General features: G+C 40.0%; 1 protein-coding gene across 1 annotated transcript; it reads left to right on the plus strand.

Annotated features, from left to right (window-relative positions):
• The first annotated feature begins 8,129 nt into the window (after nucleotides 1–8,129).
• Nucleotides 8,130–23,130, plus strand: BCO1 (beta-carotene oxygenase 1). Its single transcript, XM_018083746.2, has 11 exons — nucleotides 8,130–8,214; nucleotides 11,380–11,508; nucleotides 12,842–12,971; nucleotides 14,248–14,395; nucleotides 15,236–15,383; nucleotides 16,365–16,585; nucleotides 17,443–17,700; nucleotides 18,835–18,934; nucleotides 19,746–19,840; nucleotides 21,402–21,513; nucleotides 22,153–23,130. The coding sequence occupies exons 1-11, from the start codon at nucleotides 8,139–8,141 to the stop codon at nucleotides 22,323–22,325; spliced, it is 1,590 nt and encodes a 529-aa protein (XP_017939235.1). The 5' UTR covers nucleotides 8,130–8,138; the 3' UTR covers nucleotides 22,326–23,130.
• Nucleotides 23,131–25,025: the final 1,895 nt, after the last annotated feature.

Consider the following 25,025-nt stretch of genomic DNA (forward strand, 5'->3'; position numbering starts at 1 on the left):
TTTGATGCCATTATTACTAATTTATGGCACCATAACCCAAAACTGAAAGAACATGCACTTATATTTAGCCATGGATCAACGAGCCAGTTACTGCATCCCAGAGGTGCAGGAATCTGAGATGTTGGATGGATTCCTGTATTGCAGAAATGCCTCCTGCATTGTGGCACCGGGGAGCTGAAGGCAATGCCCACACCTGCACTGTGCCAGTGCAGCCCCAGCTTTAAAGCTTCCTGCCAAAGTCAAGTATGTGCACTGCATCCAGTCAAACATCTAAGAGTGATCTGCAATCCCAAGACCTTTCTGGACCTCCAGTTCGTGGCTGTCTTGCTCAGCTGGATAAAGCAGGACTATGAAGAGGGTTTTCAAGATAAAGTTCATGGGGAAGTGTTTAATGGGTAGGACAATTGTGAGGGATGAGAGGAAAGGGGAAGAAAATGCACTATGATGCCTCCATAGAGACTGTTCTGGATGTTTTCTTTCTCACCACACCTGCGAATCAAGACTTCAGCTGTGGAACCACTGGAGCAGATCCCACATGAATTTCTGACTGATTAATAGGGAGAGCTTATGGAGCAGCTGAGATGTGACTATTCCAACTGGGTTTCTCTGCTCAGGAGAAGGCCAACCCATGTTTTAATTATCTGATGGATCTGGCCCAGACACCCATCCCCTTCCTGGAAGAGACCATGTAACTATGATTATCAGCTAGTTCTGTTGGGAATGTCTACAATTTAGGAATCCCTTTAGGGCCACATACAAAACTTCCCAGGCATCAGTTTGGGAACCCCCAACCCCACTGTTTTACATCCAAGCTGCTGCAGCAGGCAGAGCTGGGGGCACCTGCTGTTCAGGCAGTTGGCCACTGTATATTCACATGATATTTTCTTCAGAGTCTTTGCTTCTTCTGGGGCCCTGCTGACTTGCCAGGCTTTGCAGAAGCTGGCAGCCAGCCCCTACTTTGGCCTTCAAGATATGAGAAAAACAGCCCATTCCTGCAAGCACAGGTGTGAGGGAGGAGACTCAGACATATCAGGCTTAGTGACACAGCCTGTGCATTCCCAGTGGGTGCCTTTGGCTCACTTTTGTGAGGAAAGTGTTCTGTAGCATCATCCAGCTCTCCCTCTGCAACTGGAAGTTTGACTACATGGACATACTGCTAAAAATGCCAGAGCTGGGGGTGCCACAGGCTGTCCTCTGGGAATCTGCTCCAAAGCCATTGAAATTAATGGAAGTCTTGTCTGGCTTCGACGGATTTTGAAACAGGCTCTGAAAAAGAACAAATAATGTTTGGAAATGTCTACAAATAAAGCCAAGCTCTCCAAGTGAGTCTACTGTTGGCAATTTCTATAGCAATGTGCATTTTTTTCCTAATCTACGGTTGCTATAAGTAACTCTTCAGCTGCCTGTAGCAGATGGAGAGTAGAAGAAAGACAATTTCCCTCCTTTTGCAGTTTGTTGACTTCATATATTTTAGTGCCAGTAGAGCAGTCTGTCAGTTTATTCTGTTTACCACAAGAAAGAGAGAAGCATTTACACGAAAAGAAAATACCACTTTTAGGCATGAAAATTAGGGTGTTCCGGAGGAGAGAAAATTCTGAAAGCCTTTTCACTCATAAGTGAAAAATGACTGGATGTCAAGTAGACAGTGCTCCTTGAACTTACCTTCTTGTGGGAAACCTGCCTTTTGCATTCTTCCTCAACAGAAAGACTTTCTTTTTTAAATAGTTTTCTCAAGATCTTCACACCCTCACTCCAAGCTGCGATAAAGCTTTGAATGGCTCCTTTGTTTGTGAGCTCTCTTGAGTCTCTTGGAATAAGACTTTCATTTTTTCTCAGAAGTGTTTTGGGGGGCCCTGCAGATCTCTTACACAGCCCTAACTTGCCCTCAGGAGTTGCACCAGATGGTGGCCATCGAGGGAAAGTTTCTTCAGAAAGGCCTTGTGCTATATAAAACATCACAATTGACAATGATGAATTATTTACTCCTGGTTTTCAAATGGATCCTTCGAGGTTTATTAACTTTTTGTTGCTGTTTTAAGTAGAAGCTGTCGAGGTGAAAGAAATCTGAAGCATATTTTATTTGCAATGCTGTAGAAGTTATTAGGTGTTAAAAAAAATTGGTGGCCTACACTGAAATTCTCTAAAGGAGCCTTCTAGGTGCTGTTCAATGCTCGTGAAACTGAGCCCCTTAAAACCAGCTCCGTTTTGATGTCCCAGTCTCAAAGTACTCCTAATCCCCAATTTATTTCTTTTTAATCTAAGTTTATATATATAACTTACATGGCATTTGGAAAGTTAGGAATTCTTAGGACCCAGGAGATGAGCACACACAACACTTATCTAACACGTGTAGGTGTAGTAGGATTACCTTGACACCTCCTCAAATCAGCCCTTCATGCCCCAAATGAGGCATCAAGCCTAACTGCAACTTTTGAAAAGTACAAGCCTGAATTCTTGTTCAACACAACCAATAGCTCCATAGTTCAGGGCACCCTGAATCCAGCTGCACATTTCTCCATGACAACTGAAGCTGTCAGGGCAACGCGTTTCTGTGTCTGAACTTTGGTGCCCCAGACCTGAGGAAAAACCAGTTCCAGAGTTTCACTGGGCTAGCAGAGAGCTGGGGGTGCAGACAAGGGGGACAGGTAAGGTGCCCCACTGGCTCCAGGGTGGTCCTGTTCTGTACCCTAGTGCAGATTATCTGCACCATGACAGCCTGAGAACCTCCCGTGATTCCAAAGGGCACTGCAGCTCTGCAGAAGAACTCCACAACCCATAGTAGAGGCCAGAAAGTACTAGACTGAAGAATTAAGGAAGTGAAGAGCTGCCAGTGGGAAGGAATAAATCACACCCCCATCCATTCTGGCTGTTGTTCATTTGCCTTGAGGAAGAGCAAGTAAATTTACTCTCTATAAGTGGATATTACCATCTTTACATTCCTGAGTATTACTGAATGTAATGTATAGATTTTATCAGGAATAGAAATAGATCTTTGTTCTATTAATTGAATAAACATAAGAATGGAAACCTGATTTGCATTTCTTTGACTTTAAGGTAGAAAAAAGATTATTTTCAGGTATATCATTAAGTTAAAATCATGAGTAGTCCATTTTACTGTGTCACGTAAAGTTCTTCAGTGTGAAGAACGTTATTACCTGAATAGGTAATAACTGAGTCCTGAGCAGACTGTCCAGAAAGGGATGGAGAAAAGCCCCTAGGTACACCTACACCTTCTCTATCCTCAACTGGCTTTAAAAAGGCCCATCTGCCAATTAGTTTAAGAAGGTGGGTCACAATCCCCCTTCCTTCCTTGCTGCTCTCCTGTGCTACTTGTCCTGATGGGGAGACCTGGTTATTTGCTGACTGAAAAGGGTTTGGCCTTGTTGTTGCTTCCACTGTTTAATTTTCCATGAGGCAACACACTGAACTTACCAGTGAGCCATGCCAAGTTGCAATTTTGATGGTATCTTGTTTATAAAAACAGGGAAAACAATTCTTATCTCATATAGGGCGCAATAATTAAATTAGATGCTCATGCCTGGCAGGATGGGGTCAGGATGAAGATAAGCAGGATTACATTCAGGAGCTGTTGGGTTGGACATAATTTCTGTTTATAGGATGTGTATGGTTACCTTCTGGCACAAACATCCCCTGGATAAGTCCCTGAGGATCTTTTCCTTTGGAAGCATCTAATACTGCCTTTGGTCTGTAGCTGGACTTTCCTCACCTGCCATACAGCTGATGCCTCAATACCTGCCTCTTTCCCAGCTCGTTCCCATTTGTTATTGCTTTCCACAGCAGAACTTTGACTAGTAGGAAAAGAGGGCTAAGAGTGCCCTGGAGTGAGCTGGAGTTATTGATGGCCAAGGTTAGCCCTGAGTTCAGCAGAAAGGAGCAGAACTACGTGAAGAACCTGATGACACCTCCTGTGTCCTTGTGATCATGTTTGACTAAGTGGCACAAATTACATGTGCCATTGCCTTAATATCTTAATTAGAGAACTGTTCAAATCATTAAAGGTGCCCTCTTTGAGTAAAACATTAACTGCTGGATACAAATAGACTGAACTTTGCCTAGCACACACAGAGACACAAAAACAATTTGCTTGGATCTGAGTTTTCTGGCATCACAACTTTCACTGGTGTCATCTGCCAACTCTCCATATTTCTGTAGGTTGGAAATGTCCCTTTTCCATAAGATTTGTAAGCCATTCCAGCTTCCACCTCTTCATTTAATTTTGTTCCACATTTCTCTTCTGCTTGTTGTGAGCTATTTCTGAGCTTACAGGACTGAAACCAGAAAGAAAAAAGCTGTATTTCAAGAATTCATTAATAATATCTCTTATCAGTAGACATCCAACACCCTACAAAAGAGATGAGCTTCACAATCCCCATAATGAGAAGACTGGAGGTCCAGCAGCTTCACCATTTTTGTGTTAAGCCCTCTACACTCAGCTGCCACCTGACTAAAACCAGAAAGAAGCTCTTTAGAGTTTTAATTTATGTCCCCCCGAAGTTGTACAGGAGGCTACAAGGTAGGACAGTGTGTAGCAACATTAATTCTGTCCCTGCACACGTGCCTGTGACCCCATTTCTACACCTTCAGCCCTGGAAGTGAATGCCAACCTCCACGTTGTCATTCTGCCCACTTGAGAACACACGACTGAACTGTATAATATCACATATTAAATCATGTAAATCGTCTTGGGATGTTGAAAGGTGCAGATAAGGTTATAGAAGTCTTACAGTGAGGAAGTTTACATGGCTGTTTATTTGTTTTACTCTCTAGTGTTTAAGTATTTGGGCATTATCATCACTGGGCAGGCTCAGCTTGGTTGAAATCTATTATGAGTAGGCCAGTAGTTCTGTGCCTAAGCACTTAAAGAGTTTTAACACTAAGTTACATTATACTTTTATTTTAATGAACAAATCAGTATTGTGGTGATATGTATTAAAACTATGACTGTATATAAAAGAATATAATATTTTTATCAAAGAAATTGTGAAATCTCACAAAAATCTCCCCCCCCCAAAAAATTAAAAATTTCATCAAGGACATTAAAATCTCACAAAAATAGTTATTTTGGTCCAAACAATACTGATCAAAATAGTGTATGATCAAAACTGTTTTGATCCAAATACAATCTGGTCAAAATAATATATGGAAACTATTGTTATTTAAATTTGAACAAACTATATTAGTCATTTGTGTTTGCAATTGTATTGGGACAGTGCAAGAGACACATTCCTAAATAATCTGGTGGTAGTTTTGTGAAATGAGATCATGTCAATAAAACAGTATTTAACAAAGACACAAAGAGCTTGTGTCTCCAGCAGATGAGATAGCAATCAGTGTGATTTCAGCAAGAACAACTCCTAAGTTCATATCAGGTTTGCTGTTGGAATTTTATTTGGTAGTAGGAGATAACAGCTGTAGTTGAAAGTTCTTAGCAGTCGTATTCGTCAAGTCAATTTGACCTTTGTTAATGGGCTTTAATTAGAACTCAGATTTTACAAGCAGAAGATTAAAATAAATTAAGTACTATAGAGATAAGGAATTATATTGGTGTCTGAGTGATTTTTAAGGCAATGATTTGCTTCTTGTTAAGTGAACCAAAAGTACAAAGGTGGCACGCAGCAGAGACATCGTTGTACCAGAAATGTGGTTGACCAGCTTTGCTGTGCCTGGGAAGTACCACCAGACTGGTGCTGGGCAGGGTAATTCTTTGCTCCAAAAATGTCTTCATGGCACTTTTAAAGTTTGGGAGAGAAGCTCAAGGCACACAGAGACTGGAGGGAAGTGAAAGTGGGAAAGAAGTGAAGAGGAAACAGCTTTTAGCCTTCACCACAGTTGTTTAGAGCAGAAAGAAACACAGGGAAGCAAACCCGCCCATGGTGGGGAGCTGATGACTTCAAAAATGTTGCCCTGAGGGGTGAATAGAGAGAGGAAACTGGAGAGAAAGGCCAGATTTGGTTGGGGGAAGTTTTATAGTCAAAGGGGTTTGCAACAAGAAGAAACATTGTGAATTAATAAAATTAGACAAGTCACCTGATCCACATCTGCTGGTGATAATTACATATAATTGTAAATCAGTGCTTTGATATTTCTCCATTTCAATGTAGAAAGGGGGAAATGACACAGCTGGCAAGAAAATTCATCTCTCCATACCTTACTAAACTGCTTATTTGTCATCGTGTGAGGAAAACAACAACAACAAAAGTGTTTTGTTGGTAAATGAAGTATCTTTTACTAACAAGCAGGAAAAATGAGCTCTGCAAAGCTTCCTTATTTAAGCTGTACGAAATATGAGACAACACTTTCAGGCATAGACATTTGAAATTAGCTACCAAACACATTCAGATTGATTTCAGAAGTTGTTGAATATCTATAGCTCCTTGTTCTTCCATCCAAACATTTAACAGGTTTCCAACTATCTCATCTTGGCTGACCTTTAAACTACATGAACAGTCATGGTGGAGAAGGCAAAAGAGGTTTGAATTAATCTTTTTATTTCTTGCTTGCTCTATGGAAATCTTAATACCACCACAGATAAGACAACTCCCAGGTCAGATAATGAAAACTGCAGCATTAAGAGCTGCACACAGCAATGGATGAGGGTAATGAACACATTAAAGCAAACCAGAACATCGTGGACAGAGAAAATGTCCTCATGGCTTAGGGAAAGCAGAGTTGGGCAGCTCTGGTTTTTTGCCAGATCCTTTTCAGTCTCTAACACTGCTGAAAAATCCCTTACTTGACTTTGTGTATAAAGTAAGTCAACATCTCAATGCACAGACACTCTTTCTCTCACACATATGCAAATCCACACTTGCACATATGTAGTGTACATGTGCATTTATGTGTATGTATCTGCATATGTGGATTTTAGTGCTCTTCCTCTCCTACAGCCTTCTGGTTCATTCCTGCTGTTTATTAATACTACTAATTCCAACAAGGTCTTATATTTTCTTTTTTAATCTTGTTTCTTATTTTGTTATCTCCTGCTCCTTCAGTGCTTTCCAAAGGTGGACCAAGACATTGTCCTGGTGATCCCCTGGAGTGAAGATCAGCCATTGGACAGGCAGTGGGTTAGGAGAACAATATGTAATGAGTGTATCAGAGCAGTCTGTGGCACAAATTGTGTTTTGAATAAAATAAATATGTATATTTCTAAGAGCTCAGTCAGCTTTAAGAAGTGATGTTAAAACATTTTGGGAACAATGGTGATTTAGCTGACAAAATCAGATTTTAGGGTAACCCCATAGGAAATTGCATAATATATAATTGTGCAAAGAATCTCTTTATCCTTCATGGTCAATGGAGCCTATGATTTGCTCTGCAATCACATGCTTTATATTGAAATAATTCTCTTCCCAGAGGATTTTAAAATTAACAACATTGGACTCAGTTAAGTACCTTATCTAGAAACAAAAGCACGAAGTTAAAAATCTGCCTTAATTTAAATGAATCCTGCCATACTTTCAGAGTGGTTTCAGGTCACACATGGATGAATATGGTAAAGTGACTATTTGTGAAGAGATATTTAATTCAAAGATGTGCCACTCAGTTGACTCTGGAGCAGCTTGCATGTTAAGAAATACAGCCCATGACTGTCCAGCGATGATAATTTGTTAACTCCTAGAATAGCCCAGTTAAAATCCACAAAATGAAAGGAAAGGATGAGCCCCTGCTGTGAAGCGTTTGTCACTGCCAAAGAGCCAAGACCAGAACAGTGGGGAGATGTTTTTCTTTTCCTCTCCCCACCTGCCGAACAGGACGAGCATGCCTCGGCAGTGTCCATCATTTCCCTGCAAAGCCGCAGGGATGTTTTATCCACCTGCCTGTGCCCCGGCTGTGCCTCGGCCCCATTCCCGGGAGCAGACAGGCGAGTTACGTTTTTCTCGCTTTCCCCTTTCAACCGGTGAAAGAGTTAATTTTCATGCGAACGTGCAAGAATTACGGGGTGTGTGTGTGCGCGGGATTAAAGATCAGCTATTATAAATTGGCAATCTATAAGCCACCGGCCCGCGTTGCACTTTGACCTTATCTTTATATGTAACAGGAAAAAGCTGTTCTGAGCCCAGACAGAGGGGGAAGCACGGCGGCTGCCGGAGCGCCGGGCTCAGCAGGGACCGGGAATGTTATCAGCCATGGAAGTACTGTACAGCGGGAATAAAGAAGAACACCCAGAGCCCGTAAAGGCCGAGGTGCGGGGTAAGTGAAGGAAGATCTGTTCTAAAACGCGCCGCTGCTTTGGTGTTTTCCAACCCGTGAAAACTGCGACACTTGTTCACCCGGGGCAGCGCTGGAAAGGGAAACCGAGGGAGGGAGATACGCCAGGGAGTTTTGTTTAAAGGACTGATCTCAGATAATGTTTGTGACCCTGCTGGGGGCTTTTTCTCACTTCGTGGGCAATTCTGTGTACTTTTCAAAAGTCTGTTTGACCAGGGCTCACTGAAGTTGGTGGTGAGGGACGAGAGCGGGCTTTAAGCTCGGCCGCTCCCTCCCCCATGGCGCTGCTCCGGCTTTCGCTTTCTTTCTCTGGGGCTCTTCCCTCCCCTCCCTCCGTCCGCTCCCACTCTGCCCGGGCTCCTGGGGGGGCTCCCGAAAATTCGGGCTCCTCATCAGGTAGCCAGGCAGCTGTTCTGGCTGCCACCGGGTAGCGTTAAAAAGAGGGTTGAGAAGTTAATCGAGTAAAAACTGAGGAGTTTCCCTCAGCGGAAGTTTGAAGTGACTCCCTAGGGAGGAACCCTTGACCAGCCCGTTATTTTTCCTGGTTTCTTTTACTTTACAGAAGACTTTTTTTGCTACAGCTACAGAAGAGGTTTGTTGCCGAGAACCCCTGTTTAGTAAATCTCTGCTGTATTGTTTGCGACATGTAGTCCAAGAAATGTAAGGAATCTTACACTCATTGTAAAGTCACTTCCCAAGTACAGCACTTAAAAAGATGACAATTAAAACTTGCACGACTTCGTTGTTGTTCAGTTTGGTGGCTGAATGGGAAACGATTTTGTGTCAAGTCAGACGAAGTGCTTTGCTATGATGGCCTTTCAATTATTTTATGCCTTTATGGGTTTATGCCTTTCAATTATTTTTTCCCTCAAGATAACTACTTATTGAAACATTTGAAGTTGTTTGCAAACAAACCATTTATCAGATCTGATCTCTATTATGCAATAGTTTATTTGAACAAAGACTGCATATTTCAAAAAATAAAGTTATGTATACAAAATATTCCTATATATAAAATTTCATTGCTAAAGTAAACCCATAGAGAACCTTGACCTCTTTAAATATTTTGCTAGTCCTGAGCTCTGCCAGTATTTTGGCTCCTTGTTACTTAATATGTACACTGTAAATATAAACACCTACTTTTAAGATCAACTGCAATTTAACCCATGCTCTCCATGTGGGCCATGTACAGCCATGTCTGAGACTCTGTTGCTACAATAGTTAATAAATATCCAAATATTTGAGTCTCCTGTGTCGCTGTTGTGTCCTCACATGGTAGGGAAAAGAATAAAGTCCAGATTTTTAAAGGAATATAACACTTTAGGATGCTGACTGGTACCAAGTGTGATTTACAAAGTGGTTGGTACCAAGTGTGAAATGGTTAATTCCCACTAAGATGAATTTTCATCTGAAAACCTCACTAGCTGACCCTTTGCTCCATGTTTTCCATACTGAAAATATGCCAGAAACTACACTGAATTGCTCCAGAAGTTTCAGAAGCTGTATTAAATCCACAGTGCCTTAAAACGAAGATCCTCTTTTCCCCCTGTTTATCTCTTCCAGCAAAATTATTTTATTGGCCTGTCCTGAAACTTTTTGAGCATCATTACTCTAATACACGGGAATAATCTCTAAACAAAATTTTTAGCCCTGATAGCTGCAAGATGTTGCCTGAATTGCCCATAATATGGGAGAAATAGCAAAGCTTCAACCTGCTACTGCCAGATAACAGGAAGTATAGAAAGGGAAGTGGCAAGAAGAAAAACATTTGTATTTTAGGCACGTAAAAAGACTCAACTTGTTCAGCAGTTAATGTTCAGTAGTCAACCAAATGAAAATCATGGATTTATTTTGAATATGTACTTTCTGAAGCTCATAATGCTATTCTCTCTGAAGGATTTTTTTTTCTTTTGCTAACTGGTGATTTCTTCACTGTGTTCCCACCAGCTATTTTTAGTTCCTCAGGTTTTGTGCAATAACCTGTATTAAAGGTTAAACCATGTTCATCATACACAAAAAAAGTACTATAATTGTTGCTTTGGAACTTCTTATGTTAGAGAGGGAAGTAAGATTTGGTTTTCCAGGGTCTTGTAGGGACAAGAAAAAAAAAAAAAAGGAGAAAAAAAATTCTTCATCTGTTGTGTCAACAATTTTTTATCTTCCTCATGTATTCCAGAACTGTGACCCTAATGAAGTTATGCCCTAATGATGGGTGATGGCTGCCCAATCCCTGGAACTGTTCAAGGCCAGGCTGGATGGGGCTTTGAGCAACCTGGTCTAGGGGAAGGTGCCCCCGCCCAAGGCAGGGGGTGGAACTAAATAATCTTTAAGGTCCCTCCCAACCCAAACTATTCTATGAATCTATGATTCTAGCTGTGTGGAGGAGCAGTATGTAATTTTAAATGTTCCCTCAGGAGGCATACACAAAGAGAAACAAGTGAGGCTTTTCATTTAATATCTGTCATGCTTTTGTTCATCTCTTTAACCCCAATGACATTCTTTAATTGTTGTCATTCTGTGAGTCAAATGGTAGGTAATATTTTTCTTGCAGAGATTTGATGAGGAACATTTCTGATTGAAAGCTCAACAGTACTTACATATTTTCAGTATAATATTCCTACACTTTATTTGTGTACAAAGCACCACATTATGACCAATGTCACAGAAGCACTCCCAAAATGACACTACATTATGCTGTGTAATTTAATTAATGGGATTTTTACTGGAATTAATTTAGCCTGAAGTCTAAATTGATATACTGGAGGCCGGTGCAAGTCATCTAACCCATAAAATATGTTTGTTTCTGATAAGCTGTAGCTTTTCCTGGCACGAAGAAAAGGGTTGAAATGTATCACTGTAAAATCTGAGTGCAGCAAAGAAAGGTCCAACTTTATTTGCTTCCTGATAATTAACAAATTACACTCCAGCAATCTCATCTTCTTATAATAATCTCATATAACAATAGTAAGAGTCATGCAGAATGTTGCATTTTTGAGCAGAGGAAATTTTAGTGAACCCAAACTCCAACATAATTGTATGGTACTGCAAATCTTAACACCAGTAGGCTGTGTAGCCCTTAGGAAAACTGTCCTGGAATAGGCCCCTCACCTAAATGACTGGATACTGGTAACTGCTCTCTGTTTCTAGGTCAGCTGCCCACTTGGTTGCAAGGGATCCTTCTCCGGAATGGCCCAGGGATGCACTCCGTAGGGGACAGCAAGTACAACCACTGGTTTGATGGCTTGGCTCTGCTGCACAGCTTTACATTTAAAAATGGTCAGTTGTTGCACATGACACTAAAAGCAGCTCCAGGCCCCATATTTTGGTGCCTTACGTTGCTAACTCTGTTTTAGGCTGGATTAGAGTGTTTGAGGTTTTTTCTGCGGCGTGGCTTGTGTGGGAACTGCTGTGGGGAAAGTCTTTCCAAGCACCCTCCCACCTCCCTGTCTGCAGCAGGAGTGTCTCTGCAGGGCTGTTATCAGGGAGATGTTATATTATCCTTTTTTCAAGAGTGTCAAAGTTCAGTGTTGACAGCACAAAACCAGCTCTGGGCAGGTCACTGCAGGGCAGCCTTTCCCTTCCATCCAGAGCAAGAAGACCTCTGCTGTTTTAAAATGGATCAGCCCTGTAATATCTGGAGATTTTCTGTTGTGGATGAACAGCCTAATTTAAGGGAAGACTAACATTCCCCTTTGGGGATTTGGTTGCAGCTATAACAGCTGCCAGCAGAGCAACTGGGCCACTGTGTCACTTCACACATCAAACCTCACGTAGGTATATTTGACACCCTTACAGTCCATCCTCCTGCTTGTCATCTTTATGGGGGAAAACAGGCAGCTCCTCTATCCTAAGTAATTGCATTTTTTTGTTTTCAGTTAGAGCATTTTTCATTCATTCAGCTGTTTTACAGTGTGAGGCAGGATGGTTTACACCTAGATTCTTGTGGCAAAAAGTATATGTCTATAAAATAAAATGGTATTTACTCCTGCCATCCTCCAATCCTAGTGCTCACTGTTTAGTTTTCATTTCTGTGATTGGAAGCATTTAATGCATTTAATGCAACTGCAGGATCTCCTTGCCTGTCCAGATCTATATCCTTAACAAAATAACCTATAAATAAATGTGTTTTTTTTAAAATTGTCAGTATGTTTTAATTATCTAAAACAAACAGAGCTCACTTAGTTCAAGTGTAGGGGCCCATTAAATATTTTAGGGCAGACATTGATTCCTTCAAGCAATTTGTTACTCTCTCATAACTAGATTTTGCCAAAACAGGAGATTTATCACATTGGTACATGGATTGTATAATTAATCATTTTTGCACAGTGTTTTATTTTACTAGAACAATTTATCCAAATCCTTCCTTTCCCCTCAGAAGTCCCCCAGTACTGCCCAAAAGTGTTGGGAGTCAGAGAATCTTGACAAACTACTACCCATCTCAGCAGCCACAAAGCCTTTCAAAACAGGGAGTTAGGGGCATTGTTGGTTTTGTTCCAAACTATTGTTGGCTAAAGGACAGCTGCTTGAGAAACTTTGGCTTGACCTGATTTGCTAATTTTCTGAAGAACTAAGTCTAAAATGTGATGGAAACCTGTTTGTTGTCCTTCAGGTGAAGTTTACTACAGAAGTAAGTACCTCCGAAGCGACACGTACAACTGCAACGTAGAAGCAAACAGAATTGTGGTGTCTGAGTTTGGCACTATGGCTTATCCAGATCCATGTAAAAACATATTTGCCAAGTAAGCAACGCTTTCCCCAACAAGATTCTTCTGTTTGCTTCTCTCCCTGTTTGCCCTGACACATCTGGACAGTAATGAAATTGGTTCGGCAAATTTACAGTTACTAAATGTTGAGAAGGCCTCTGTGGATTAGCCTAAGGCAAACACTGTAAATTGATTTTGTCACCAATGTTGGCTGGTTTGTTCACTCAGCATGAACAGATTCTGTAAAAAACAAACAGTTTCTGTCTCGTGCTTTTCGCAAAACTTACAATACTGTAAGGGGAGAAGCAGCAAGAGAGGAAAAGATCACAGAATCACAGAATATGCTGAGTTGGAAGGGGCCCACAAGGGTCACCAAGCCCAACCCTTAGCCCTGCCCAGGACTAAGAGATGGGGAAGGAATTAATGCAAAGTCTATTCAACAAAAAGAAGAGAAGCATCACTAACTGCAAAAATCAGAAAAGCTTTTTGATTAAAGCTGAGAGGCGAGGTGTGAGCCATCATATTATCCTTGGTCTTGTAAGATTGGCTGTAGGTATTCCCTAACAAATGCCAATAGCTCACCCCTCTGTACTTCCTGGCTGAACCTCGAAGTGATATTTGGTAAGAAAACATGCAGGAACAGTTCTTGCAGGACAGCTGATATGTTGCAAGTCGTTCCCCTGAGATCAGATGATTTTCTTCCCTCTTCCAGCACTAATAGAGTAACTGGCATTTTAAGTTCAAAAGGGATATAAGCAACTTTGTCTTGGCTTCCAGGGACTATGATAAAATCCTACACTTATAAGAAAGGCTTTGGAGCCCATGTGTGAAGTTTGATCTTTGAAATCATAATTGTGATATGGGATAACACTGGGAACGAAAATATTCCTTCAGGGAGTATATGACTATCTATTTATGAAGGCATACACTGAAAAACCTTCCAGCTTTTAGGTAGGAACTGCTAGGCCAAATTTTCCCAAGGTAGGCACAGGAGAGTGTGTAATTAGCCCATCCTGCTAAAGCAGTGCATGTGCTAGAGCTGACAGCAGGAATGGGCCTGGATGCCCATTTGTGCATGGAAAAACATTTGCTTGCATGTCCCTAACCCTCCCCCAGGCCAAGGGCATTGGAGAAGTCCATCTCCTTTGCCTTTCCACCCTTTCCACCGAGGCAGTGTGGGAGCTGCCAGGAGAGGGCACAGCAAGGAGAGGCAGCCCCAGGTCACACTGCCCGGTGACTTGTGCTCTGTGCAGGGGAAAGCAGCTCCAGCTTCCAGCTCTAACGAACCCATTGGGAATTTCCCTCCGTACAGGGCATTCTGCTATTTGTCTCACACCATTCCTGAGTTCACAGACAACTGCCTGATCAACATTATGAAAGCTGGGGATGATTTTTATGCTACCAGCGAGACCAACTTCATCAGGAAAATTAATCCGCAGACTCTGGAGACGTTGGACAAGGTATAAACCTCTGTCTGTCCTTTTAGTTCCTTGTCTGCTAGTGAATAAAGTTTCAGGCTGACTGATAAGGATCCTTGAACACATGCAGGACACAAAATATTTTTCTTCTACTGTTGCCTTACTTTTGAAATCGTGGCAAAGTGAAATAGTGAAGGTACCAGATCTTTCAAGGACTCCTGAAATCAAATTTAAATCCCATGTGGTTTGGGAAAAGCGGGGCTTTGGGCAAGTTCACTTGTTCATAATCTAGCAAGGTTGCAGGAATAATACCACAATCACATGATTATTTTGAATGATTGCCATTATTATGTATCTCAGTTATAAAATTATTTACATAATTATCAAGTCAGTAGGTCAGTTATATGACTACTTTTCAAGAACCTTATGCAAGATATTACTTAATTATCAAAATGGAACCTTGATATATGGAAATATACAATGAGGTTTTTTTCTAGCACGCAGTACAGTTTGAGTGCAACTTCCAAAATTTAAATCAAACAGAAATCTTTTTGCTCCAGCAGGTTGCCAGACCCACAGCCCTGTTAAATAAACTGATTCCAGGGTGAAATGGGAATTCTCTCAGGAATTTCTTCAGCTGATCCTCCCCTGGTGTTATGTGGCTGCAAGGGAGGGGTGACTGTAATTCAGATTCTGTAACTTGGTTTTAGCCTTGAATTAGGAAATGATTTGACACAAGCCATTTGGTTTAAATATTTAAATTTCAAGGTTGTTTGAAAATGGGGTGCCAGTGTTAAAAAGATGATGGATTTGTGGTGTTAGCTGAGATCAATTTTAATTCTCTTACACTTCTCTGAGACCTCTTATTTTATCATTTTCCAGGTTGACTACAACAAATACATAGCTGTAAGTGTGACAACTTCTCACCCACACTATGACAGTGCTGGAAATATTTTCAACATGGGCACTTCAATAGTTGATAAAGGGAAGACAAAATACGTTCTATTTAAGATTCCTTCCTCTGTGCCAGGTAAGATATCTCTTTTATTGGTATTTTCTAGAAACTTGTTAGCAATTTCTTTTCTTCTGAGGGTAAGGAGGAGTGATACAGCTCATCTAGCAACCAGTGGTGTTCATTTTCTTAATTTCAACTTATTGTGAACTTCATGTTAACTGCTTAGCCTGTCTGGGCATGTGCTCTTCCAAAGGTCCATCCTGAGTACTGTGTAAACAGGGTATTTCAGTAGGAAGGACCTTCCTTTCAGATGAAGATTTGAAAAACAATTTTCTCTATAGGGCAGTATATATAATTGGAAGTTGTAAATTTTAATTTCTTCATAAACGAAAATTCTCACAAAATGCTGATACCCTGATGATAGGGAAGCAAATAATACCTAATATAGAGCAAATTCCTCTCTAACCTGGCTTATACTGGGCCTTGCTGAAACACCATCCTTTGCTCACAGAGCAAATCCCTTACTTTATTTCCTTCAAATAATATTTTGTGTGTGTGTGGTGTCGTTTAAAATCAGCTGCTAATGGGATGCCTGGCCCTTGCTGAACAATCAAGAGGCTTCCAAGAGCTGCAAGATCAGTTTGTAATTTCTAGCTGGGGCTCAAACAAAGTCAATATAGGTCAAGCAGGAACATCTCCTTAGCAGTTGAAAAATATGGGGACATTTGAACTCCTTTTAAAAGCTACTGATTTAAGTGAACACCTTTCTCCTCTATACTGGATATTCTGAAGGCAGTAACCAGTGGAATCAAATCCCAAGACAAGGGGGCTCTGCCTGAATGGATCTGGCATTGTGATTTCACTGTGTTGCTTCACTGGGATGCAAACTTCTATGTTAATTATACAGTAGTAAACAAACCACTTTCTTAACAGGAAAATGCAACTAAAACTGAGAGGAACCTGTTCTTCTATGCATGGGAGAAACCCAAGCACAGGTTTGAATAGGAACTTATTATAAATATATTTTATTTTTTGACCATTTTTGCTTATATTCAGAACAAGAAAAGAAGAAATCTTGTTTCAAACACCTGGAAGTGGTTTGCTCCATCCCTTCTCGCTCTCTGCTCCACCCCAGCTACTACCACAGCTTTGGAATCACAGAGAATTACATCATCTTCGTGGAGCAGCCCTTCAGGCTGGATATTGTCAAAATGGCAACTGCTTACATCCGAGGGGTGAGCTGGGCTTCCTGCCTTGCCTTCAATAAGGATGACAAGGTATTTTTCCTGATGCTGAGTAAGGGAATCAGGCAGGCCAGTGACCTCTTCCATGCTGTTCTGTTGTCATCTGGTTCATTCATTTCAATAGTCCCTTGTTTTTTTAAACCCTTGGCTTTCACGTTGCACTGTTTGTTTAGAAGTTGTCTTTTTTTGAATACTGTCTTCCATGTCCAGAAATTTCACAAATAAATATGCTGATGCTCTTGAGAAAGAGGGTAGTTTAGAAAGTAGGTACTGTTAGAAATACTGTGTTCTAGCAGAGAAATTCCAACCTGCACCAGCATCAGACACATTCAGTTGCTCCTGGCCCAAACAAAATGCTGTGGATGAGATCTGCTCTGGGGGCATTGCATGTGATAGAACCAAACTGGTGGAGCAGCCTGCACTGAACAAAAGGAGAGTCTTTCACTGTGGCAACTGAGGGAAAAAACCTGTTTTCTGAGGACCATGTTTCCACTTATTGATGCTCTGGCCATCAGTAAATGGGACTTGCTGGGGTACAGGGCATCAGCACAGAGCAGTACAGAGACCCTCGACCAAGGCAGATTTATTTAACTTAAAAAGAGAGCAGGGGATTTTCCAGATTTTACTGGAAAATTTCAATCCTCAGCCCAGCCCAAAAGTAATTTGCAATAGTAAAAGGAGCTTAAAGCTCTTCCACACTCATTTTATTCCAGCATTTTTTGGTCTTCAGGTTGGAACCTCTTATCTCCCAGTAGCAAACCCCGAGCTCTTACTGTGCTTCAATAGACAGACAGTGATTAGAATGGTGATGGTTACCATTAGAAAACAGTTTTCTAAATAGCTATTTGCTGACTATGAACAGTTTTCAATAATGTTTTTTTATCTTTCAGACTTGGTTTCACTTTGTAGACAGGAAGACTAAAAAAGAAGTGTCCACCAAGTTTTATACTGATGCCATGGTATTTTTCCACCATGTAAATGCTTATGAAGAGGATGGCCACATTATTTTTGATATTATTTCCTATACAGACAACAGCTTATATGACATGTTCTATTTAAAAAACTTGAATAAAGACTTTGAAGAGAACACCAAGCTCACCTCCATCCCGACCTGCAAACGATTTGTCGTTCCTCTGCAGTTTGACAAGGTAGAAAGAAAATGGCTGTTTAATGTGTTCTTTGATCAGTAATTTCAAATACATCACTGTGATCAACGGGTGAATTACTAGTTGCCAGCCTTTATGTGCAGATTTCTGATTCTGGGATACACAAAATGAGCAGGAGGTTTGTTTTGTGTATGTATTGTGAGAAATGGCAGCAAACATCTGGACACAGCTACGTGGATCCAGGTGCTGACACCATCCCTTGTGGAGAACAGGGCTATTGGGAACATGGCATTCTCTTACCAGGGAGATTATTTGTTAAATGCCATCAAATACAAGCAGATATATCACCTTGGCTGCTGGCTGCAAGGGCATGTGTGAGGTTTTTCACAATCTGTTTACTGCACTTTACTGGAGCCTACATTTAATACACACACGCTCCCAACCATTGCAGTGGTTATATTAAAGTAAGAAGATTTCATTTAAGTGTGAGATACACCAGGAAGAGAAAAGATTTTATCTTTCAGTTTAATTTAAAACATCATTTTACATCATTGTTTGCACAGATCTTATACTGCCCAGCAACTCAGGCAAGTTTCTGCCTGATACTTTTGGAATGGATATTACTTTTTCTTTCTACATCCTGGAATCTTGCTGCTTTGTTCATGTTTCAGAAACAGCTCTGCAGCACTGACAAAGGACATGTTGGATCACACCAGCTGTTCAAACTACCCTGTGCAACCTTAAAAATTCAGCAGTAGCACATAAAAGAGTGTATTACACCTATTTTTGCACTTGATTTTTAGCAGGTGCAAAAACCTAACATTGGTGACTTCTAGTGGGAGTTTGATACCCAATTCTTTGAAACCCATCTTCATTCATTTAATTCACAAATTTGTTGTACTTTTGGAACATAGCCACATGTATCTAAACCTTTCTAGGGACTCAGTGTGATTCAAAATGATTATTCTATGATATATTAAAATACTATGAGTATAACAAGATTTCTCATGAAAACCTCACAATGTTACAAGAGAAACACCATAAGAAGGATCTTCTTGAAAGCTGATTATTTGTTTGCTCCCCACATTGTTTATATTAATATCAAACACGATGAAAAATCTAAATGAGAAGCATATCCTTACAGACACAAGATTTTTCAGTGTATATCTCTTTCAGGACGCTGGAGTAGGTTCTAATTTAGTCACAATTCCCTCTACTGCAACTGCTGTAAAGGAGAAAGATGGGATCTACTGCCAACCTGAAATACTGTGTGAAGGTGAGACATGACCATTATACAGATCTCAAATACATTCTCCTACACACACAGAAGTGCAGTCTAATAATGCCTGAGAGCTGTTCATATATGGAAAATCTTTATAAAGCAAAGGGAAATGACACTTTTATTGAACATGCTCAGTGTAGATATTGACAGTATATTTTTTTCTTCTTTATTGCCTTCCTCTGGGTCTATCCAGTAATGCATGACCCTGAACATTTAAATGCCTGATGTTACATCAGTTTTGTGTTAATACAGGATCCCAAGTCTGATGTCACATCTATTAATAGGGCTTGCAAATCTACCTGTTACAAGAGTCATTTTAGTTAAATGGGTCTGTTATAAATAGTACCTTCAGTTTTTACTGTATTTTATAATGTTTGCCTTGAAAAGCAGATTTTTAACCTTTTTTCAGGGGATAATAACAGGAATATGCAAATAGTATATATTTAGCTAAAGTGAAAGTAATGTCTTAGAATGGTAGCCTCCAGTTTTATCTCAGTTGTTCAGGTCATGTATTTATGAAGAAAGAAAAAAACCCACACCGAAAAAAACCTTCATAAATTCCAGTATAATGAATCCCTAAGAATGAAATATCATCAGTTTTTGAACTAACAACCCTGGCTTAATTATATTAACCCCCATCTTCTGCTTCTTAGAAATTCAGACATACAAACTCTATGCAACATCTTTATTAAATAGTGTCAGGGTTTTCCACAGGGCAAAACTTCCTGAAGATTGCTACATGCAAATGTACATTTCAGTTATTTTTCTTTTCTTGTTCCTAACTCTTGAACTTTATTTTACCCAGGGATAGAACTGCCTCGCATCAACTATGACTATAATGGCAAAAAACACAAGTATGTCTTTGCAACGGAAGTGCAGTGGAGTCCAATTCCTACAAAGGTATAATTAACATTTACAAAGTCAGTGTTTTCCCCTTTGTGTGTCATTCACATGCAAAGAAACACGAAAAGCCTGAATTCTTATGAGGGTGAGCTCATGTTGTACCATTTCCCTGATAAAGTATTGATAAACTCAGGCTTCTTTCTCCAGCTTTCTATTCCCACAAAGTCTCTGGAATAGTTACTGAGACCCTCAGTTTTCTGCTCTACTGGGCTGAACCTTCTGTAATGTGCCAAGAGCTACAAAGGAGGGAGTAGGAAGAAGTACTGATAGATGTACATATTTAATACTTTTTTCCTTTTCAAAACCTAACTAAAAAAAATAAGATATTGCAACGCTACCTAATAAACTTGAAATATTAAGACAATATCTAATTTTTCAGAAAGCTTTATATTTTATTGGCTGGTTCTCTCTTAGAGGGTAGCAAATGCTTTGTTTACCTGTGCATGATGCCAGCTTTTCAGGAGACAGCCTTTAGTGTTAATATTTGAAGGTAAGAATGTTATACAGACAAACTCACTCTTTACAATTCTTGTTCTGTGACTACAAGGCAGCACAAATTGAGGTCACTGTTGGTTCTTGTATATAATTACCACAACTGATTACAAAATAAAGTTGGATTTCTGCATGATGCAAGAAAATTTATTGCAGCATATCTGACAGAAGCTCAAACAAATCTGCAAGTTTGTGATTTCCAGTGCAGATAATCCCTGATTGACTTAAACATAACAAAAGATGCTGTTAGGAGATTTTCTTTTTTACATCAGTTGCACTTTAATGAATGCAAGCACAACAACCACCACATATAATCCACATATAATCCAATATAATAAGGTAAAGTTTGTCAGTGAAATTGCTGTAATCTTGAAGTTAGATGAGAGAATTCTTCCAAATTCTTCCTCCACTAATCAGAATAGTTTCGCTTTTGTGTAAACATATTTTTTTGGCTTAAGATCAAAAGGGAAAAGAATAGAACTGCATCTGTGTGGGTAGAGAAGAGGCCTTAATGGAATTGAACTGAAAATGCCAGGCATCCCCTCTGGCAATTGGTTTGGCCACTCAGTGAGATGAAAATCCACACTCTGCTCCTTCAGTAAATTCCAGTGTCTGCCCCACTGGTTTAATCTTTACCCCTCACTATGAATAGCCTTGGTTCTGGCATAGGTACCCTACTGCACAATAGAAGGCCTTGAGAAATAGGGAAAATAATTCACAGGATTAGAAAATGTTTTCTGCTCTACTGCAGAATCTCAGTGAATTGGCACAAGGACTTAAATGTTCTGGGCCTTGGACTCTGTAGAGTGAGGGCATTATTGACACTGAAGATCTCGTGATCTGTTAGTGTTTGTAAACTATAAATAAAAGGTGCAGCCACTAAATTATGCAGCCACTAAATATGACTCCAAAATTTAACATTTTCCAGGTGTTTCCTTCTTGTGCCTTGTTGCTCCTTAACCCTTAGCACTGGTGCCCCCTGCCAGCTGTGTGTTCACATTGTACCTTTGGAAAAAGCTACTGTTGGGGTCACTGACATTTTTCTTTTCTGGTCACAACAATTTAGATTGCAAAATTTAATACCCAGACAAAGGAAATGCTCCACTGGGGAGGGGAGGACTGCTGGCCATCAGAGCCCATCTTTGTTCCCAGCCCTGATGCAAGAGAAGAGGATGACGGTAAAATAACGACAACATTCCGAAAGCTGGGGTTACATGAGTTTTGTATTAAATCCTGCAAGTTTTATTGTTCTTAGTCCAGAAAGCTGGGTTCATGCTTCCACTGGGAGATTAAAATTAGCACCAGCCATTTTATTCCTGCAGACAGAAAACCAAAGTAACAATAGATCAAAATCAGCTTCTTAATGTTTCAATGGAGCCATAAACAATAAAACCAATGCTTAGGATTTTCCAGAGAGCCACTCAGAGATGGATTTACCAACAGTGGGAAGTTGGTGATGTTACCAGTGAGAACCAGTGGCACTGCAAATACTCCTGTAATCTCCATCCAGTTCTCTTCTCAGCTGAGCCCTTGCAAAGCCAAATGGCAAACAGCTGAAAGGATGAGCCCCAAAAATACCAGGAACAGTTTGGTGTTGGTTTGATTGTTTTCCTTCCCAATGAACTGCAGGCAGACCAGCAGAAAGCACAGAAGAGAAGCATCCATTAGTTCTTGAGCACTCTCAGTAAAGTACTCAATCTAGTAAAGCACTTAGTATTCTAAAACTCACAGGAAATAAGAACTGTTTCCTGACAATGTTGTCTTTCCTGCTTGGTGTTACTATTATATGCTTCTAATTCTTCATTTGTACATCACAGGTGTTGTTCTGACTTGTGTTGTGAGGACTGATCCAGAGAAAGCACCCTTCCTACTTGTCTTGGATGCTAAAACATTCACAGAATTGGGACGAGCCACAGTAAATGTAAAAATGCATCTGGACCTGCATGGAATGTTTATACCAGAGCAAGATTTGAAGACTGAGACTGAATAAAATGCTGTTTGTCTTATTGCACAGACCAAGACAACCTTCTACTGAATGGAGGATAATATCCTTCAGGAACAACCTTCTCTTATGACAAGAAATGACTAATTATAATCTCCTCAATATCTATATATAATCTCTTATAAGAGATAGCAATGACTTTTGTTACAAATTCTTATATGCACAACTGGTCTATCACTATTCCAAAAGAAGAATTATGAGTATGAAGTGCTAATGTTTTATACAACTCACGGGGCAGGGAATAGGAGACAAAGGTAGCAAGAAATGTTTTATTTGAGCAGGCTCAAGCTTTGTGAGGCAATGAAGGACTGTATTTATAGGGTGACGCATGGCATGAGTCACAGATGGCTGCAGGTCATGGAACTTCCATGGACTGTTGCAAGACTGCAGCTGACAATGAAAGTTGTCTCCTGCCAGAAGAACCTCATGTTAAACTATCTACTATATTAATAATTCATGACAGTGTATTCTCTTGGTGCTTGATTTCTTAAATTCCACCATAACCAAAGTATTACGTTGAGGTGCTACATTTTTCTTATCCAGAATCCACAATACTGCAGCTTTGCTAGTCATTTCATGGGGTATTTCTCACTTTTATGTTGACAAAACCAAGTAACTTTATTGAAATAGAGTATATATTTTTATGTATCATTCAATTATACTTTAGTGATACTCAGTCTTAAGCACTTTGTATTTAAATCAGTTTTCCCTGAGGACAATATCTGACATTTCATGTAACTAGATGATTACGTTGTGTAAAAGATAAAAAAGAATTGCAGTATTTATTACTATTGCTACTCGTGTCTGTTAATAACAGTATGTATGTGAATGAGGGCAGTGTATTTCTAGCAGAACTCAAGACACAGGAACAACAAACTGTTTAGGGAAAGAGTGAAAGATCTAATCTAGGTCTCATCTGAACCACACAGAAGCTGAAACTTCAAACAAGCTGTTGTTGCCAGAGCTGAGCATTTGCTTTATTTCTGCTTAGGAGCATCCATATTCTCACATGGGTTTATCATTGCCTGTACCTGATGCTTCCTAATAAAAGTGCCCAACTCTCACTAACAGGCACAATTAAAAAGTACATTTCAACATCAAGTGCATAAAGTGCCAAGTACAGTGGGACTGGTTTTTGTTACAGGAATGGCATTTCCTAATCCCCTGAGTGTATTTCTGGTTCCCTGTTCAGGGCATTGATTTTTCTTTAAATGAGAACTTTTTTTCTTTGAATTGTATTTTCCTGTTGTAGATACACTTAGTGTTGGAGGCATCTTTACTGACAGAGAAAACCAGGTGTACATCCATCCATTTAGGTGTTCATCTGGTCTGTCCATATCACCACACTGCTCAGGTATCTCTCACTTTTATACACACATTCTCACAGTGTCTGTGCTGCTCATGCTGTTTTACAGGTAGGAAGCAGAATGAAATCGTGGTCATTTACTATCTCCCCATCACATGAGAATCTGGGCCTTGGTGACTTGTTCATGGTTACCTAAGATGTTTAGAGCAGAGCAGGAACTGCACCAACATCAGCCACAGTTCCTGTCTGCTCTGTAACAACTAGGACTCAGTTTCTCTGCTTAAGTCTTTGCACTTTATAAAGAATATACAGGCTATTTTTAATGTTTAAAAAAAAAAAGTCACTGTGGTCAGGTTTAGTTAAAATATGCAGTTTTGGGCATTCAGAGGTTTACATGCTCCACAGAATGGAAATAAATACTTCAGTAAGGTGTGTCTGCAGAAATAGTCACCTCTAGTGTTTCCAAGGCATGTTAACACTAGTATCTAAGAGAAGTTTATCTTCTATAGAAGAAATTGAATTCCATTTTTGTATGTAATAATGGAACTGGTATGGAAGGAAAGATTTGTGATATTGGCAAAAGACACCAGCTCTGGAGTTGTTCCTTTTGATCTGAAAAAGTTTGGATTGAACAAGTGCCCACAAATATTTCTGAAACTCTAAGATGGCAATGAATCAAAAGTCTAACCATTATTATAGATTGTATTTTAGGATTTTTTCTTCAGAATTTCTTCTGTAAAATTCATAGGGTTATGGTTTTGGATGATCATGAGTTTGGACACAGGAGTTAATTGACTTCTAAGGAACTAATTCTTACTGGTAGAGATGACACGATAGGGGAACACTCACCATAAAAGCAACCTGAAGTCTAAGAAAGTAAACCTGTTATTTACATTCATGCAGAAATAATGTAGAAAATAAATTGTAAGATCTTGTCTTGGGTATGATTTTTTAAACCAAATGGGCCACATTCCCTTGGTCAGTATTACAGAGGACTTGATTAGCATCAAGTCTGTAGCCAACCTGAAGAGAAAAACAGTGATGTAAATCTGGATTTGCCAAGCCCAGTATCCTCCTGCAGCAGAGACAAGAGGGATAAAACCACGTGGCTAATCACAAATTTGTTCAAGAATGTTTTTAGTGGTTGCAATACTAATCTGATGAAACATTTACCCTGAATATGGTAACACACCATATCATTTCCAGGCTGACAGCAGCACAGGGAATGTAGATATGCTTTGCCAAGTGGCTGCATGGCTTGTGGGTTTTTTTGATGTGGCAACATGGCACGTGGTAATGAGTGTCATTTGGTTTGCTGCTGACAAACTATGAAATCTCAAGGGCAGAAAGGTTTGAGTCTTCTTTTGCAGAAATTTAAGCCA

Source organism: Manacus vitellinus, unplaced genomic scaffold (genome assembly GCF_001715985.3).
Source record: "Manacus vitellinus isolate BGI_N305 unplaced genomic scaffold, ASM171598v3 scaffold_10_pilon, whole genome shotgun sequence".
NCBI lineage: Eukaryota > Metazoa > Chordata > Aves > Passeriformes > Pipridae > Manacus > Manacus vitellinus.

Coding starts and splice junctions, on each gene's coding strand:
- BCO1 (XM_018083746.2), top strand. CDS start 8,139: ATGTTATCAGCCATGGAAGTACTGTACAGCGGGAATAAAGAAGAACAC. Junction 16,586..17,442: donor CCTTCAATAAGGATGACAAG/GTATTTTTCCTG, acceptor TTTATCTTTCAG/ACTTGGTTTCACTTTGTAGA. Junction 18,935..19,745: donor ACCTGAAATACTGTGTGAAG/GTGAGACATGAC, acceptor TATTTTACCCAG/GGATAGAACTGCCTCGCATC.